General features: G+C 44.9%; 2 protein-coding genes across 3 annotated transcripts in view; one reads left to right on the top strand and one right to left on the bottom strand.

Annotated features, from left to right (window-relative positions):
* The window catches only part of maff (v-maf avian musculoaponeurotic fibrosarcoma oncogene homolog F), a 6,823-nt gene extending 2,847 nt beyond the window's left edge, over positions 1-3,976 (top strand). Inside the window, exons 2-3 of the mRNA XM_017416246.3 lie at positions 302-408; positions 1,642-3,976. Coding sequence (XP_017271735.1) covers positions 376-408; positions 1,642-2,085 — 477 coding nt within the window. The 5' untranslated portion in view covers positions 302-375 and the 3' untranslated portion in view covers positions 2,086-3,976. The remainder of the gene's footprint in view (positions 1-301; positions 409-1,641) is intronic.
* Positions 3,977-5,246: 1,270 nt separating this feature from the next.
* The window catches only part of tmem184ba (transmembrane protein 184ba), a 14,138-nt gene continuing 729 nt past the window's right edge, over positions 5,247-18,655 (bottom strand). The window contains exons 2-9 of one of the 2 annotated variants that reach the window (XM_017416240.3): positions 17,700-17,933; positions 16,604-16,769; positions 13,357-13,447; positions 13,056-13,223; positions 12,630-12,799; positions 10,084-10,278; positions 9,839-9,865; positions 5,247-8,217 (exon numbers count right to left, since the gene is read on the bottom strand). In XM_017416240.3, coding sequence (XP_017271729.1) covers positions 7,988-8,217; positions 9,839-9,865; positions 10,084-10,278; positions 12,630-12,799; positions 13,056-13,223; positions 13,357-13,447; positions 16,604-16,769; positions 17,700-17,933 — 1,281 coding nt within the window. In that variant the 3' untranslated portion in view covers positions 5,247-7,987. The remainder of the gene's footprint in view (positions 8,218-9,838; positions 9,866-10,083; positions 10,279-12,629; positions 12,800-13,055; positions 13,224-13,356; positions 13,448-16,603; positions 16,770-17,699; positions 17,934-18,655) is intronic. The other variant, XM_017416241.3, reaches the window with a different exon arrangement.

Here is an 18,655-nt window from a genome sequence, read left to right as displayed (position 1 = left end):
GTTGGTTAGGACACCTGCTTTGAGCAACCAGAGGCCAGACACATGATAACTTCCCCCTAACTATTCCAGCAAACAGAAAGAGAGAGAGAGAAAAAAAAGGCACGCTGGTTTTAAACACTCCTCTTCCTCTCGTATCAAACCACAGAGTTTAATGAGAGAGCGCTTTTGGAGAAGCTAAAAAGAAGATCTGTGGCTTCTTCTTTTCTTAACTGTGCATGACTTGTTGTCTTGTGAGCGGGTGGTAAATGTCACATGTAAAAACACTTAAATTCTGTTTTTTTTTTTTTAAATTATTTTACAGAGTTTTTATTTGTGTTTTGACTGGTGCTTTCCTGGAAGAAGGGAGGAAAGGCAAAAAAACGAGACAAGTGGATCATGACGACGGAGAGAAGCAGCAAAGCCCTGAAGGTAAAACTTAGTCCGTAGCCTCGCGCTACTTCAACACAAACGCTCTTTCCCAGAACACCTCAGGCCCAGACTTAGACGTCTTCCGGTCGACTTGGTGGGATTTTTAAACGAACCGAAATGTGCCTTTGTGTCGTAACAGAGCTGAAACAGTCAACCTGTTTTAAAGACAAGCCAGCTTTGCGGCTCAGTGATGTGATGAAGAGATAATATGGTCCGTTCGACCACTTGGTCCCTAATAAACAACAAACAGGTTCATTAGGGAGGGAAGATTGTTGATGACGCACAGCACCTCTGCAGTTAGTTTAAAAGTTGCGATGGCGTACGCTCTCTGCGCCCCGTCGCATTCATTGGTAGCGCAACACCAAGAGGAGCCAAGCTTCACGCCTCTTTTGGTCCCGCACCGCCCGCGTCATTTCTGAAAGCTAACGTCTGGTCGGCGGTTGGCTCCATTGATGGTTTATGAACAGCCGCCAAAAGACGGACTGGTCCGTGCTGCTGTGTCGCAGGACTGTTTTATAGCGATTCGCCAGCATGGCCAACCACAGCACAGTCCGCTAACGAGGCTAGACTTTGCGCCGCCATCTTGGTAGGTGCTACATAACAGAACTTGTACTTTACTTTAAAGTACATGACATTAAATTTATCGTTTTTTTGTTCTTTTTGGCAGTACTAATCTAAATATACAGCATATTATCAGACCAGGAATTGTCACTCTCTCTACTCTAGTCTGCTGTAATAACTAATAACCAGCTAACTGAAAACATCATCAATATTAGGAACACATTGCTTTGAATCCTACACATTAGTATACAAAGCTAGATAACAGGCTAAACAAAAGCCCAGTTATCCATGTCTAAATACTGAAGGCCTAAATATACTTGGACTAATATTAAGTATTAGTCTAAGTGAAACTAACTACAGACACTGGTGGCAGACATGTAAAGTACTCCATTACATAAAGGGTAGTTTTGTACTTGTCTGGCTGGAATGACTGCATCACTTGGTGATTTTACCACAGTAGCAGCAGCGCACCACTGGTCAGTGTTTTACCCCTTACTCATTTCCTGTTTTCACGTGATGTATGAATATAGGTAAAACAAGGCTATTTCAGGAGCATTTTGTGTAGATTTTCTTATTTAAATACCAAATTATTTGCGGCCCACTGCATGTATTTGTAGTCTTATTAGCCCCTGTTCTGTGGTTCATTTCTTCCTATGTCCACCTCCTCTTCAGGTGAAGCAGGAATGCGGCGAGAACGTGCCCTTCCTGTCGGACAGCGAGCTCATGTCCCTCTCGGTGCGGGAGTTGAACCTCCACCTGCGCGGCCTCTCCCGGGAGGAAATCCAGAAGCTGAAGCAGCGCCGGCGCACCCTAAAGAATCGCGGCTACGCGGCCAGCTGTCGGGTGAAGCGCGTCTCGCAGCGGGAGGCCCTGGAGCAGCAGAAGATGGAGCTGCAGAGGGAGGTGGAGCGGCTCGGCGCCGAGAACGCCGGCATGAGGAAGGAGCTGGAGGGCCTGGGCGCGCGCCTGGCCGCCCTGCAGAGGTTCGCCCGGGGCCTGGAAGCAGGAGGGGGCAGTCTGCTGGCCACGGCGCCGCGCCTCAACACCGCCTCGGTCATCACCATCGTGAAGAGCCCGTCCCAAGCTCAGACGCAGAAAGAACAGGACCCGTCTTAGGAGAGCTGCTAGAACCAGACTGGGGTGGGGTGGGGTTGTGTTTAGGTGGTAGTCGGTCTGTAAAGCAAATACACACACATGTAGAAATGGATATGCTACACACATACACACGCACAACATGAAGGCGGGAGAACAGGAAGGCTTAATAAGTAGGAAAATACTAAACTTATCATCTGCATTGTGCCTTTTTCACATTATGAAATGCAGGAGTAACTCACTTCACTGCGGCAAGGCGTACAAGGTTGCCTAGCAACAACAGCTTAGTTTAGTTTCTCTCTAAAAGGACTAGGAGCAAATAATAAGTCATCCGGGACAGGTGGACGTGTCCTCTGACTTGTACAGTTAAAGCTGACTGAAAAAGAGGGTTCTTTTGTTTTGTTTTTTTCCCCCACCAAGCACTCAAAGTTCAGATTAATGTGAGCCAGGCAAGCTCCGCACAGCGGTCAGGACACACAAACCCCTCCTTCGCCGGGCCGCCGGAGGTGCAGGTGGCAACAAAGCGGACTCCGACTGGAGCCAGAGCTGCTGCTGTTCGTCTTCGCCGCTCAACAGGTCCACCTGCTGCGGCCGCCGGTGCCGCCGGTGCCTCATTCAGCCACTAAGGTTGCTCGGCCCTATACACCTCCACGCGGTCGCATCTTTTTTTTTTTTTTTCTTCTCACCCCCCATCAGTGCCTTAAGTGTACGCCGGAGCTCCAGAAACCTAAAAGGGAAACCCGGAATACAATCGCTCCACCTTTTCACGTCCACACATAAACCTCCGTCACCATCCAGCTCTCCGGGGCTCTGACCTCACGCCGCTCCCTGCCTCTGGTCCCATTGTTGTGCAGTCTATCTGTCTCCGTCAGACTTCCATCAAAGCAGACTTCTACCTGGTTAGAAATTCCTGCGAAAACAGAAAAAATAAAACAGAAGAAGAAGAAGAAGAAATCCTCTGAATACATTCCTGTTTTGTGTTATTTGTAACGTTCGTATGTGCTGCAGAGAGACGACAATGTTGAGTGACATTTATAAGAGATCTATATAAATATTCTATATTTTATTTGTATTTAAAGGTAGATATTATGAAAAGACAAGCTAACGAGTGCTGTGACGTTCAGAAGTACTTATGACTAGCCTGAGGATATTCTCACGTCTAACTGTTGTGTTCGTGTCGCGACGAAGATTGCAAGATGTTAATTATTAGCTGCGTAGAAGTGCCCAGATGTATGATGTGTCATTATTTGTGTGTTTTGTGAGTACGTTTTGCCACATTTGTACTAGCTTGTCGTAGCTGATTCTTGGGAGGGACACCTATGATTTTTTTTTTCTACGGCGACCTGTTCGTCGTTCGAAGCGAAAGTCTCAGAACTACGGGGTGCCGTTCGTGCCAAAAAATGTTTTGACATATTTTTGGCACAAATGGAACCCTGTATGAATCAGCAGAAAGGAAACCGTGAAGTGGAAGAAAGAGAAGGACGAGGGAAGGCCCGGTTGGCGATGGGATAGTGGTTAGGACGAGAGAAAGTCGACGAGGCAGGATGGAAAGGAAAGTGCAGGAAGGCGGCGTTTGATAGATACACTCGAAGACCTGCAAGATGCTTCCGGCGAGGCAGGCGCGTCCAGGCCACAGACTAGTGCTAGCAATACGAGTCCGGACCGTAACGCAATAACCGTCGACCAGGGAGAGGCAAATATTTAGCTATTACATGAACGGTGTCGTGGCAAAAAGCATTTATCCTCAATATTTTACCGTCTCCCGTCTGTCGAGTCGTGTTGGATGTTTTGTACTACCCGCAAAACAAACATGGTCTTTGTATTTATTACCTGTATTTTTTCTATTGTGGAAAATTTAAGTACATTGTCTATTTTATATAATAATTATAATAAATGTTGTACATATTGTACATAATATGGCGTTTGTGTTGATTGGATTGGAGCCTTTCAAATCCTGATCCACAAAGTGAAGGCAGAAACCTGTGAGCACAACTATGTTATGCATTTATAACATGGGTTTAGTCTCATAACAATTGTGGCATAAAAGTAAAAAAAAAAAAATCAATGCTTTTAGCAATCATTTGAAGATTTATATTGTTCACAGCTTTTGTTAGGTGTGGATTTTTAATGTCCCTATAGTCACACGAGTCAAATTCTGTTCCTCGGGGGGCCGCTGTCCTGCATATTGTAGACGTGTTCCTGCTTTAAAACGCCTGCTTTAAATTGATGACTTGTTGCCGTGCTCCTGGAGAACTTGATGATTTGGTGAGGAGGTAATTAAACCCTTTGAATCAGGTGTGTTGGAGAAGAAGAAAAAAAACCTAAAACCTCCAGGACAGCGGAGCCTCGAGGCCTGGAGTTTGAAACCCCTGGCCTAAGTTTTTGGAAATATATAAAATAAAAAGTTAAAGCTACTTTCCCTGGATTCAGACAACAGGTGTGATTGTACAGAACACATTGTGATGCAGGGTTCCAAACATATTTGTTTAATAAATTGAATAGTAATAAATTTGACTCGCGACTGTGCTGTAGATAATCACCTTTTTCAACTTAAAAAAGTTGACTTTTATCAGAAGCTGGTTCCTTTTCTCCTATATTGCAGAATTTTTTTTAAATAGCCTACAGCAGGGGTGGTCAGCTCTGGTCCTGGAGGGCCACCATCCTGCATGTTTTACTTGTTTCTCTGCTCCAACACACCTGATTTGAATCAATGGGTGATTAACAGGCTTCTGCAGAACATGAAGAGGTGATTGAACCACTGAATCAGGTGTGTTGGAGCAGAGAAACAAGTAAAACATGCAGGATAGGGTTAGACACCCCTGGTTTACAGTATATATATGACAACAGCATTAATAAAAAGTGAAATTCTGTTCCAGTTTTTGGTTTTGGTGTGCCACCTCACGACCAACTTTCTGGAGGCACCCCTGAGTCTACTTTTATGCAATTTTATGTAAAAATGCGATGACAGAGTGACACTGACAGTATGAGTTTGTGCTGATAGTTTGATACCTTGTTAGGCACTTTCGTGAATTCAAGTTCTTTTGCCCAGTGATGTCAAAAATAACAGGAATATAGATGTTTAATTTAAAAAACAAAGAACCAAATAATAATAGGTTTTATTAGGCTGAGTGAAACTTCTGATGAGGAGGATCAGGGTCATGAAACGGTAACAATAAGAGCCTAAATACAGACTAAATTATCTTTATTTTTCCGTTTATGACATTGAAACATCATGAGCAGCTCAGACAAGAGAACATGAAACCAAAAGCTATTGAAATTAAAAAAAAAAAAACACAAGGTGTGATTTTTTTAAAACTTTACAGAAAAGAAATGTTTGAACACACCTCAACTACTCCAGCAGCTGTTTAAAAAGGACACACATTTCTCCAGAACTCTTGACTCATCACTGATGACACCGCAGCACAGAGGAGAGAGGAGCTCACGGGTGAGGTTATGGCAATCGGACCAAAAGCTTTTTGAATCGGGTAAAAAGACAGAACACCTGCAAAGGCTGCTAAAAATAACCCCCGGCTTATAAAAGTGTCTAAAAATAGGCCACTTCTCCGCCCGTGCAAACTTGTCTCCTCTCGTGTTTATGGCTGAAAAACTGGGTCAGGCTGGAAGGAAAACAAGAGGGACCCCCCCCCCCCACACACACACACACAAAAAAGAAAAATCATGTTTCCTGATGAAGAAGCAGGTGCCAGGACGCGTTCGTGCGATCGTGGAGAAACCTCACCACGCGCGGCCCTCTGCTGTTCAACCCGAGCTACGGCAGAGAGGAGAAAGTTGTAAACATGTTGGCATTTTCAGCGTGACGCACTCGAGATGACTCAGGCGCTCCGCGTGTGTGTGTGTGTCCTTAAAAAGAAAAGAGAGAAGCTCATGCGGTTAAATTAAAACCAAACCCACCAAAAATGGACTTTCATGGTGGAACAAAAGAACAATGAGCTAAAAAAAACAAACCTAGACAAAGAATAATATTGACACCCCCTCCCTCCCTGCCCGTCTTACAGCTGATGTTGACTGGAGACTTCAGTTTGAGCACTGTGCAATAAATGTAGTTAAGATTAAATAAATGAGTAACTAGAAGATTGTTCGATACCGACTGCTGACAGGAACAGAAACGTTATTTTTCTCGAAGGTGGACAGTGTGGCCCAATGACTGCAGCCCGTCAGATCCACAAAGCTCTGCTGAATGAGTCCAATTTACAAGTCAAAGTGAAATCAGAGCCGCTCTGCCCTCCGAGGTGTTCTTATTTTGGGACAGATCGGCTGAAACTGGATTTCATTTTTTTGCCTGAAATGAATAAAAGTGTCAGCTGCCGTACGAGAGGCGAAGTTCCTCCTGTTTTCAGGGTTAGACAGGATGGATTCATGAGAGAATGTCTAATTATGCTCCTGTTAACAGTCCCGGATGAGCTGCTTTAACATCTCATTTCATTTATTCCACGTCCCGGGTCAAAGGGAAGGTCCGCGGGCCAGACGCAGTCGCTGTTGCAATTACATCCGGCCCACGAGATAACATTTTAAATGTACTAGCCAGTCTGTGTCGCTTCACAAAAACAAAATAAAACAAAACGGAGGGCGCTTATTGCACATTTCTCATGGCAGTTCGCCAACTTTTTAGTTGTCTTTTTCAATTTGATCTTCTGGCTCCTTAATTAATAAGTTACGTTTGTTCTAAACTCTGCATAATAAGTGTTTGGAAATGTAAATTATATTTCTTTATAAATATTTGTGACCTATTACATCTGAAAACTAAGGTTCATTTGTAGCTTCTTTTTAATAAATAGTGTCTGAGATTGGCCCTCGGCTAAAGCAAAGTGTCACGTTGGCCCCTGGTCTTCACCGCACCCTGCAGAGCTCTGACTCTGGTGATCAAGCCGACCTTTCAACTAAAAACTAAAAACCTGCTGAAACAAGTAAAATCCTGAACAGTCTCTGCCCCCCCACCCCCNNNNCACTCCAACTGGAGCAGATAAAATGTCAAATCTATAAGCTGCTCTGCCCCCCACATCTGCTCTGCTAATATCAATAACAATATTGATCCACTCGAGGGGCGTTAACTCTTCTTCTGACCGTTGGGCCGGTTTAAACCCCGACTTTATGACTTTATTTTGTAAGACTGGAGTCGTTTTTAAGACGACAAAATCCAGCTTGGAAAATGGACCGAGTTAACAAAGGCTCGTCTAAGTGGACCCGCATACAGAACGAGTTACGTGGTTATTTCAGCAGAAACATTATTAAATTCCTACCAGATCCGTTTGAGGCAAAGACTCAGAAATAACCTCCGTTTCTCCAAACTGAGGCTGTCAAAGAGCGATCTACAACAGGTAAGATATTATTTGTTCATAACTTCTTAACGACACGTCGAAATGACCAGAATAACCCTTTAAAGAGAACATCCATCTGCTGTGCCGACAAGTCAACTGATCTATTTTGTTTTATAAATGAAGTTTGAAAAATAAAAAGGTTTCAAACCTTAAATAAATCCATTCCTGGAAAAACAGTTCAAACTCTAACCTTGAATTTAGGATTATTCCTTGTTTCTTTTTGTTTTTAATCTATAAACATCTTTAAAACCATGAAACAGGACCAGAACAACAATAACAACAACAAAAAAGTCAGCTTAGATGATCATTTGTCCACTGAAATGACTCTTCTGGAGCATAAAAAACAAGCTCCAAACAAAGGCAGAAAACTTTTGTCTCAGATGTCAGATATGATTTATGTCGTGACTCACGAACTTTCCAAGTTTACGCAACCAAAATGAGCGCTGCGCGTTCCCACAAACTGAGGCGTTGGGTTCGTGTGGGCACACAAGCGTTGATGCAGTCGACCACAGAACTTCTGATCAGTCACTGAAGAGAACCGGCTGGGTTAGGTACCATCCGGTCGCGGCGACGAGGCCTTTTCTCCTGCTTTAGAACTCGTCGTCTGAGCTGAGCAGGAGAGTTTTCTCGGTGTCGCCGCGGGCGCCGGCAGCGCCGTGGCCGCGGGAGGCCGGGGGCGGCGCCCCCTGCTCCAGCGTGGACTGCTGGGTGTACTGCTGGTAGGCCGGGGAGAAGTTGTGGATGGCGTCCTGGACCATGTCCCCGGGGCTCATCGTCTCCTTCAGGCTGCTGGAGATGCTCTTCATCGGGGCGCAGCGGCCTGAGGAGGAGGAGGGACGAGGAGAGAGTCAGTGATCAAGAGAAGAAAGGAGCAAAACAAAGGCTGCAATGGGACTATTAAAGAAAATGTAAAGGTTTCTAAATATTCTTGTGTAAAAAAAAAAAAAGAAAAGAGAAGGGATAAATAAGCACACAGGAGAAAAAAAGAAGGATGAAGGTGGAGAGAAGGATCAGTAAAAAAAAAAGGAGGAAGGAGGGAAGAAGATCGGAAAAGAGAGAAAAAGGAAATTTAAAATGTGTTAAACTGGAAGGTAAATAAAGAGTGCCAATGCAGCTACTGTCCTAAATTCTAACATACATTAGCTTCCTGTGCTTGCTAAATTTGGGACTTATTTTTGTAAAAAATCTAAAGCCCTGTTACATAACAATAATCTTTGGAAACTTTAGTTTATTAATGTTTATTTTGGCGAATCAACAAGAAAAAACCCTGTTTACATGGATATGGCTGTGCTTACTGAATCTGCTGCAGCTTCAATGGCAGGCAGGGTTGCCAGATAAGAAATGAGGAACTATCATACTGTTGCTTTGACCTCCTAGGACCTGGCGCCCCAAGAGTTTGGGTCTTAGGAGGTTAAAATTATTGTATTTTGACCCAAATTACGCTGTGTGCTGAGGGAGGTACGTTTTTATCAGAGGAGGGGTTGTAAGATTAGTTGTGATTGGTGGACGTGCGCACAGAAAAGGACGAGGACTCGACCCTGAAGCTATCGTATAAAAAGGGCAATTATCGTATATCTGGCAACACAGGATGCCCGGCTTTCAATGAGGCGCACATGTAAACAGTTAGATCCAACATGGCGGCTCTACAGATGTTTGTTTGGCCTCACGGCGAGGTTGGGTCGCTGCTACATGTTGAACAGGACGAGTCACACAAACAGCCCTCTGCTGTCGGCCATTTTTACTGTTGTGGATCTGCAGCTGCTCTGCTCTGAGACCCGGGTTCAGAGGGCTTCAGGTTTCAGACAATCTGAAAGCTGAGCTACATCAGAAATGTTAGTTTCACTGAAAAATAGCTTCGTGTAAACTGAGAATCTCACAGAGCTGCGACTCAAAACTGTAAGAAAAATCAGCAGATTTTCCATCACAGTCTGACTGGATTCTGAGCGTTTGCAGTCAAGTTTTGATGATGTTAGATGCTAAAGGTGCCGCCCATTGGGGTAGCCGTGGTAACCCCACACCTGTGTTTGTCCCTCCCTGACAGCACTTTCACTTTTTTTGTGTATAAACTTCAAATACCTCAAGTCACAGCAGTGTATTCCCTACTGAGATTAATGTTTTGTTGTATTTTGTCATTTTTTGGAAACAAGATAAATTACCAAATAGTATTAAGGTTGCTTTAATACTTACGCATTGGCAGGTTTAAAAAAAAAAGAATGGGTGAAGGAAACTTAAGTTAAAACAAAAATACTAAAAAAGAAGGAGTCAGACATGTTGGGGCTGTGAGACAGAAAGGAATGCAAAAGAAAAGTTGTTTGGAAATGTCAACAAAAAGCAATATTTACATAAAAACCAGCTGAATCTAAAGCTTGAGGAGTCAGACCATCAGATGTAAGGCACACACAGAACGGCAGGAGCGTAAATGTCACAAGGATTAAACCTACCAAACTCTCCATATGTGGGAAGAGGTCCTTTATGGCGCAGCAGAGAAGAAAAGGCAGATATGAAGACAGAGATCAAACAGGAAACGGGAAAAAGTGTGAAGAATATTTTCAATGTACGGATATTGAAAAGAGAAGAGACAAAACAAGAGGGGGAAATTACAGAAAGAGCACCGATTGGAACTAGCAGAAATAAATTAAAGAGAAAAACAATATGTTGAACGACAGCATCGTTCTCTTCTCTTCACCTCGTGCGTCGAGACTTTTCTCCACGTAGACTTTGTACGTGAAAGCGTGCCGCAGGGCCAGCGCCGCGAAAAACATCTCCACGCAGATGATGAAGTTCTGGTAACCGGCGGCGACCGTGCCCTCGCCCACGGACACTTCCGGGGAATTAATCTGAGGGATGGCACCGCACTTCTCCAGGATGGCCAGCAACATGCCTGAGCAAAAAAAAAAAAAAAAAAATGTAGGCGCATTTTAAAAACAGCGGTTCGCTCATTTTTAGGCAGCAAATGTAAAATAAAGACGCTTTTATAGCGATGACGCGCAGATTTATGAAACTCCAGCTTGTAAACTGAGATGACGACAAATGGAAAATCTGTCCAAATGTTATTGCAGGTCCTGTAAACAGACTTTAAACCATGGGAGTTGTTAACCTGAAGTTGCACTTTAACGTATTTAAAGAGCATGTAATGTTGTGTTTCAGTGCCAGAAAACCTACAAATCTTCAAAGTAACGACAAAACAAAAAACAACAGGACCTTTTCGCTGTTTTCAAAGCTGATGAGTAATTCTAAAAGCCACACGTTTTTACTCACAGAATCTACTCTACCGTAGCTGCGAAGACAAGCACGCTACAGTTCCACCAGAGACCGGGCCTATGGAGTTGTGGCTGATTTTTCACAGAAATTGAGTTATTTAGGAGACAGATAAAGACTGTCCTAACGGGAACACGCCGAGCTGATGCGTAGCTACTTATTGCAGCAGCAGAGTCGAGGATGGAGGAGCGAGGACCTGCATTTTTGCCGACAGATGAAGGCTTTCAAAGCTGCAGGTGAGGACGCAGCGACCAAGAGACACCAAACATACCAGCCATACAGCCACCGAGGAGGAAATTGAGGATGTTGCTGTTTCCTGGTGCTGAGGGGACAGCGAGGAGACAAACGGTAGGACCGAGGACTAAGTCTAGCTGAAATAACGGCACACACGGTTTTCTAATTTGTGTGACTGGAGGTTTTGTTAGATGGCAAGTTCAAGTCAAGCCAGGATTTTACTAAAATCGAACAGTAAGTCATTAAAACTTTTGTGCTTTCTGACAACAAAAACAGAACATTATTGTCAGGCTTTGGGGTTGTTTTTGGTTCATGTTTGTTTGTTTTATTTTTGTTATATAGTTATATTTATGTTTAATCTGGTCTTAGTTCAGTTCTTGAGGTCAGTCACTTGTTTTCCTGCCACGCCCATCTCCACCTGCTCCTTGTCAGTAATCACTCACCTGTGCCCACTTCACCTAATTACCCTCTGTCTTTAAAACTCGGTCATCTCCTCCACTTACTCGCTGGTCCGTTGTTGCTTATACGTGCTGTCTGGTTCCTCCCATGTCTTGTCATTTTTGCTACGTCTTGGATTTTTGTTATTGTTTGGTTTTTGCTGCCTCGTCAGCTTTTTGCTAAAAATTGGAACCAAGATGAGTCTGCTCATTGAGTTCGCCTCTCTCACCTCCCAACCTGACAATTATGTGAGTAAGAGCAGCTTCATTGGGAATTCAGTCAAAATAATCTTTGTATAAGCTCACATTCGAGCTGGAGACTTTGCTATCACTAAGGTCAGGGTTCATGACGCGACATCATCACTCTTCTGTAACTTTTGTCTGCGTGCTTGACAGCCTTGTTCTCGTTTTTTTGTTATTTTATTTACTGTATTTTCCGCACTATAGGGCGCACTGGATTATAAGACACACTGTCAATGAATGGTCCATTTTCGAATTTTTGTCCTACATAAAGCACACCGGACTATAAGGCACATTAAGCGAAACAAAACAGCCCCCTGTCTTTTCAGAGAATACTGCACCGATGAAAAGACCCCCCCCCATACTCGGGTGTACTTCACTCTGCGGAGGTCCGCGCGGTCTCAAGGCGGACATCTGTCGGACACGTCCACGCAAAGATCAATTTTTATGACCGAATGCGTGTACTATGTGTCGCACAATAAACTGCCCGGCGAGAAACGGTGTTTACGTCTGACTTTTTTGTGTGCGACACCAACCGTGACTGCCGCTCTCTGTGCAGCACTGGCAGGTGTGCGGTGGCTGCCCTGGTGGAGAAGAAACAGGGCTGAAGGCACCTTCTTTCCTTTTGTTTTTTTTTTAAAGATAAGAGGCAAGCGATCTCTTCCTCCTCATTCAGTGACGCCGTGACTGAAATTTGTCACGGGAGAATTTTAGGCAATCTGTACACTGGAGTATGAAGTCTCAACCGTCCGCAGACAGTCCGCCCGGAGTCCGCACAGCTCACAGAGGACGGACAGTACGCCCGAGTATGTGGGGGCCTAAAGCTGCAAGCGGTGCAGCTTTGTAGTTTAACCAAAGTCGTACTAAAACATTACGACTTCTTACATATATAAGGTGCTCCGGATTATAAGGCGCACTGTAGATATGGTAATCACTTTACTACTTTTTTTTTTTTATATATTTCCCAATTTCAGACATGGAAATAAATATTACTGTTGACACAGTTTAAAAGTAAAGATGCGTTAAATGCCCTTTAGCAAGGTGGGGCGTGAAGGCTCCGTACCCTGCCAGAAAGAGAGGAAGATGACGGACTTGACCACCAGGAACTTGAGCATGGGGCTGTACGGGCTGAGCAGGTCCCTGGTGGCGAAGTAGAAGAGGAACAGGGCGTACAGAGACAGGCTGACTGAGATGTTGTAGATGATGGTCACGTACAGGTATCCGCTGGCAACGCTGCGGTGAGAAATCATCACAGAGTGGGTGAGGCAGGGACCTTTCAGGCTCAGTTACTCTCAGGTTTGTTGATTATTTATCATTACAGATAATGTCAAACGCTCATAAGGATAAAATTATTTCACACAATGTAAAAACTAGAAAAACACCCGAATAAGTAAACACAGCTACATTCTTGTTTCCCGCTTCTTAAATCACAGAACGCATCGGTTAACATGAAGTTAAGCACAGGTTTAGTTGGTGGCTAATCACTCACTTGAAGTCTCCATCTTTATATTTGCCGTAGGCCTGCAGGATGACGGTGATGACAGCCATGAGCGGTTTGACCACGCAGAACTGCAGAGTGGCCTGCTTACAGAACCGCAGGAACCCGATAGAGTAGGCCCTTCCTCTCAGACAGCAGGTACTGTACATGCAGCTGGACCTAGAGGGGGCCCAAACACACAACAGCCTCAAATTATGGAGAAGGAACCAGGAACGGCTCAGGTTACTGCACCCTCCTGAAGCCCTTGTAACGTCGGGTCCATTTGACCCGAAGGCCACAGGTGTGAACTCACTCAATGGGTTTCCCTCGAATCTCTGCCATGATGGCGCTCTCTCCTCCCAGATACTCGTAACACAGACTCAGGAAGTTGTAAATGACAAATGCTGTGGACAAACAAAGGGAGGACGGGATGATTAGGATCACATAAACTTCACGTGAGTTACAAAGTTCAGTGTGCTGTTTTGCATCATATAAAAGCCCTTATGGCCAAGAACAATCAAAACACAAGGGGTGGAAGCATGGCTGCTTTTCAGATTCCTTGCTTGAGTTCTTTTAGGATTTGTTGCACGTGTCCCAGAGCTCGTAGACACATTGGACAGCGTTACCGGCCCTTGTCGGAGTTCGATCGGGGTCAGGTTGTGGGTTTACATGAGGCCAGGTGGTGGTGGCGCAGTCAGGGGAACCGGCGAGCACGTAAGAGCGCCTGACCGACAGCGAGCCTTTGCTGCCAACTCTGTTATCATCTGATCTGACGGTCGTATGATCTTTGGACACGTGCGTCCTTGTGACGTTTGTTCCAAACGTCATGTAAAAAAAAAAGCAACACAGAACTGAAGAGCGTCTCCCGTGAAACGCTCAAACGTCTCAGCCGTCTGAGCGCTAGTGTGAGAAAATGATGTTTGATATCAGGGATATTAAATAAATGTGGTCTGCCACAGTAGTTCTGAAAGCGTTGCTTAAATGATAGAACTGCCTGCCGTACCTGTATGTCTGTGATCAGCTGCACACAGCTGATTCGAGTTAAACAAGGAGGTGTTTTGTTGTCATTTTTTTTAAATATAGAGTGTTTACACAGCATCTTTTAGCAAAATGCAGTTTAATTTAATAAGCGCCCGCTCTGGGAGTGGTGACGTATTTGTCGTCAGCTCACTGTACCCGTCCAAAATGTCCCGAACCGTCACGGTATGAAGACATGAACAGTTCCACCCAGAGAGATAACCCAAAGTAAATATGTCCCAGAAGATAATAACAGGCATACAGGGAATACTGAATGAGTCAAAGAACAATGATTTCTTTTGTGCTAACAGCTTTGCAAATAAAACAAAACAAAACAACCCCACAAAAAATAAAATCTAAACAGCAGTCGAGCTGAACCAAAGGTAACTTCATTAGTGAAAATTAAACCAAGCTCCTGTTCTTAACCTTGAAATAAACAGCCTCCACATGCACAGACTCTAGTTCTCAACCCCCAAGGTGAAAGAATCTCCATGGATTAGTGTGGTCAGGTGTTAATCCCTACTCAGCACATTAAAGACACACACACACACACACACATTTCCCTGGCTGAATAATATCCCTGTCTCCTGTGACCATTGCATAATCTCCAGTCTGGGCCGTTTCAGTGGGAGGCAGATGACGATCAAGAGGCTCGTGAAAAACACAACCACGTTAATCCTGCTAACACCCCCCGAGGAACTCCCTGTCCCTCTGTTTGTGTCTACATGTACGCTCACTCGGCCTAGGGCGGATGTGAATCCGCAATATAAGGCACTGAAAGTGCAAAACGCGTGCCTTGGGCGTGTTTCAGACTCGTAGCGCTGGCAGTGATTCTCGTTGCGTCAGCAGGTCTTCCTGCTCCACCCACACACCCAACGCAACTCTGTCACCCTCTCCTGATTGATGTCAGACGAAAACGGAGGATGCCGTGTGTGCCTCCTGCGTGTCAAAGCCTTCCACACACAATCCGGCTGAGCTGAAGCACGAGAACTGGTTGATCTGCTCCGAGGAGCCCTCTCTGCTGTTTACTATTGTGCTCCTTCACATCTTCCCAAAGGACGCCCCGGCTGCAGTGCCAGTTGCCATGGTGATACAGTAAGCCCGCATACAATGAGACGAGGAACTTTGCAACCAAGTTGGGCTGAGACAAACTCTTTATGTAAAGCAGCCGGGCTGGGTTGAGGAGGAAGATCTGCGAGCGCAGTTGCCACGCAACAAGTTGCCGAGGAAAAGATTCGAGGCAGAAATGCAAGACGACGAGGGTAAAAAAAAAAAAAAAAACAGAAGGCAGAGGAGGAAGAAGAAGGGAAGAGAAACGTGTGGAGGAAACGCAGGACAGAGACGAGGAACGAGGATGAGGCGAGCCATCTGTATGTAGGAGCTTTGTGACGATATTCACCGCACTTCCTGTACCATACATAGAGTGAGCCCCCGTCCGCATCATCGATTTGCCAAACCAGGACGTGACTATTTCTGTCCCTATCGTTAGAACTTTCAGCGGAGTGACGATCGTCAGCTGCCCTTCACCGCCTCCAGGCAAATAAGCTTCAACAGTACAACACATCCGAAAGCATTTGTTGTGTTGTTGCGTCACCAACCCACTCACAAAAGCTGCCACTTTTGACTCCTGACTTCATATGAATGAAGTTGTCCTAATACAAAGTGAAATCACACCCAAACCAGATTTCCTCTGACAGACACGATGATGATGATGATGATGATGATGATGATGATGATGATGATGCGTAAATTCAAGAAAATAACTATATTTAAACAAAAAGATTGTTGAAGAAAAAGCAGCGACCTTACAGTGAAATTAGAAGATTTTCAGGAGTATTTAAAAAGTCGGTGAAATTACCACATTGTGAGATAGTTCAGCCGTTTTGAATCGGGGGCTTTGAAGAATAATATCTTACCTGTTGTAGATCGATCTTTGAAGGGCCTCAGTTTGGAGAAATGGAGTTAACGTCCAAAAGAACGGAACTTTGTCAACTAAAACCAAAGTGGATCACAGTCGTCTTAAAACAAGCCCAGTTTTAAAAAAATATATCTAGCATTTCACAAAAACATCATTTTAAAAACCCCTCGCACCATCAGTTTTGCATTGCATAGTTAGTTGCTTCTTTTTTTTTGGTTATTTGGAAGCTCAGATGGCAGCAGCATCTTCTGGTGTCAAATCCAGAAGGAATTTCATAATGTTTCCGCTGGAATGACCATATAAAGTGAAACTGACAGCAGTGGGAAGGTTTATAAAATAGCAGCTGCACGAACCACCACAAAGTTTTAAAGATTAGAGTTCTTTTAGGACTGCGAAATTCACTTTAGAAGTGGATCTGCTCAGACTGTAGCAAGATAATAATGGCTAATCGTTTCCACAGAACCCCCGCTTCATCATGGTTGAACTTTCTTTTTGAATCCTTCTTCACGCCGTTTAAAGTCCACACACATGTTCAGTCTCTGTGAAAAGAGGTCGCGCTTGGATTTACCGCCTCAAGTTTTGAAACAAAAACCTTTGAGCGTGGAACGAAAAAGGATGTCTTTACCCTCGTAACAGTCCCGGATGGTGTCGAAGTACACGTAGTACTGGTCGTTGGTGAAGAAGAGGAGGCTGAGCCAGGAGTCGAAGGCGTAGATGGGAACGATGAAGAGGATTCGCACAATGTGCCGCTGCTCCCTGGGTGAGCTGTAGAACCGGAGGTGCATGTAGATCTGGGACACACAGAGGAGGCATTTTAAATCGTCTGTTAGTGTACTCTTGGTGCAGTTTGGGAAATAGAAAATAAATAAAGATCTCGACCTGAAAATGAGACCATTTTAAACCCGAGGTGAAATAAGAGAATTTAAAGCTTTGTCTTAAATTAGAAGGCTAGTTTCTTCCGAGCTCTGAGGGTCATGACCCCTGNGGGGGGGGGGGGGGTGTCAGACGCTGCACGGAGACTGGGTTCATTCCTTGCCTTCCAGCCGACACGTGACCCGATCTGTTTTTAACGTTCTAACCAAACGGATGCTCCGCTTGATTGTTCTTCATCTCGCAACAACACAAAAGGCCCATCCAAGGGAGCACGACGGAGACAAAACGTCACAAAATCGACACAATAATTCACTAAGAAAACGATAAGAATTATTACAACATCTTGAGATTTTTACTTTATAGTTTTTCTCTGATCAAAGGCAAGTTTGACTCGTTTTGTTTTAGTCTTGTCGAATCAAGGTTGAGTTTCCTCCTGCCAAAGGGAGACATGAAAACTTACTTTATTGATCTCTTTGAACCCTTTATCATCAGAGTCTTTTTGTTTGTCTTTCTGTTCGTGTCACTGACCTCAAAAATCAATGCATTGCCTGACATCACGTAACAGGAACGCACAAAAGAAAACAACTCCATTCAGACCTGGTGCAAAGGTTTCACCTTCCCACAAGCTTCACCTGTGTATACTTCTTTGTGCTTGTGTATTGTAGCACAAACACCTACTGAGGGATGTTGCCAAGCAACCCCCGGCCTTCTCTGGGCCTTTGCTGATGTTCGTATTTACACAAACCGAGCTGTCATTTCCAGAAAGACACCCGACGCCGTCAAACCTCCATCGTCAGTGTCTGCAAACTGAGGAAAAGCAGAACCGTGTGCCACGATGAAGCCGTTACCTGGTGCGAGGTGAGGATGAGCGCGATCCACACGAAGAAGCCAGACACGGCCTGCGCCGCCGGGGTCATCAGGAAGGTCGGCTGCTCCGGGCCCAGGAGCGGGGCCTCGGAGAGCCACGATATGTTGGGCCCCATGGGTATGGCGGAGGATGAAGGTCCGAGAGCCCCGACGGGAGGCGAGCCCTCCCCCGGCCTCTCCGAGAGCGGCACGTCTCGCCTCCACAGCCTTGACATCTGGAGGCGACACAGAGGATGTTAAACATTCCCACTTCGACTATGAACCAACATTTCACTATGACTAAACTGTGTGTGTGCTGTTTAGTGTCACATATTAATGAGCTTCTAAAGAAATCTATTTGACCAGCACCAAACATCTTTCACTCAGATGTGGATTCAAGCAGAACGCAAAGATAAAAGTTTGCTCCTTAATATCCTGCATACCTTAATGAGGTTTTTTTTTGTCTCATATGCGCTTTCCTTTACTTTATCTGACCACTGATACAAGCAGAAACCGCCTACATCGGGAATAAATTTAGGATTTGGACAAAGGACGTAATCTTTGTGGCTGCCGCGGCTGCTGAAGGTTGGATTTGAGGTGGGCAGAGGGGTCACCGTCAACAGGAGGACACAGCCAGTGCTCTCGGGGGCGTGTTTGCCGTTTCCAAACAGGTAAGGGTTTCTCTGTTTCAGAAGCAAGGAGGCAGCAGGTCAGTATTAGTCTGCATTTGGGGGGGGGTTCAGACCAGAAGAAGTGAAGGCATCAGCAGCCCAAACCAAACAATACCACTGTCAGTGAAGTGATGCTGAGGCAAAAGGACATCTGTTTGTGTCATTTGAAAGGCAAAATGAAGAGATCAGTCTGTGCAGACACACACACACACACACACTGGAATAACATATTAGAGAGGCAGGGGGTCAGGAATAAAGCAACAGATGGGAAGGGGGGGGGGGGGGGG

The sequence above is a fragment of the Kryptolebias marmoratus genome, linkage group LG17 (genome assembly GCF_001649575.2).
Source record: "Kryptolebias marmoratus isolate JLee-2015 linkage group LG17, ASM164957v2, whole genome shotgun sequence".
Classification (NCBI taxonomy): Eukaryota; Metazoa; Chordata; class Actinopteri; order Cyprinodontiformes; family Rivulidae; genus Kryptolebias; species Kryptolebias marmoratus.
Note: the sequence above shows the minus strand (reverse complement) of the source record. Positions and strands in the feature narration are given on the sequence as shown.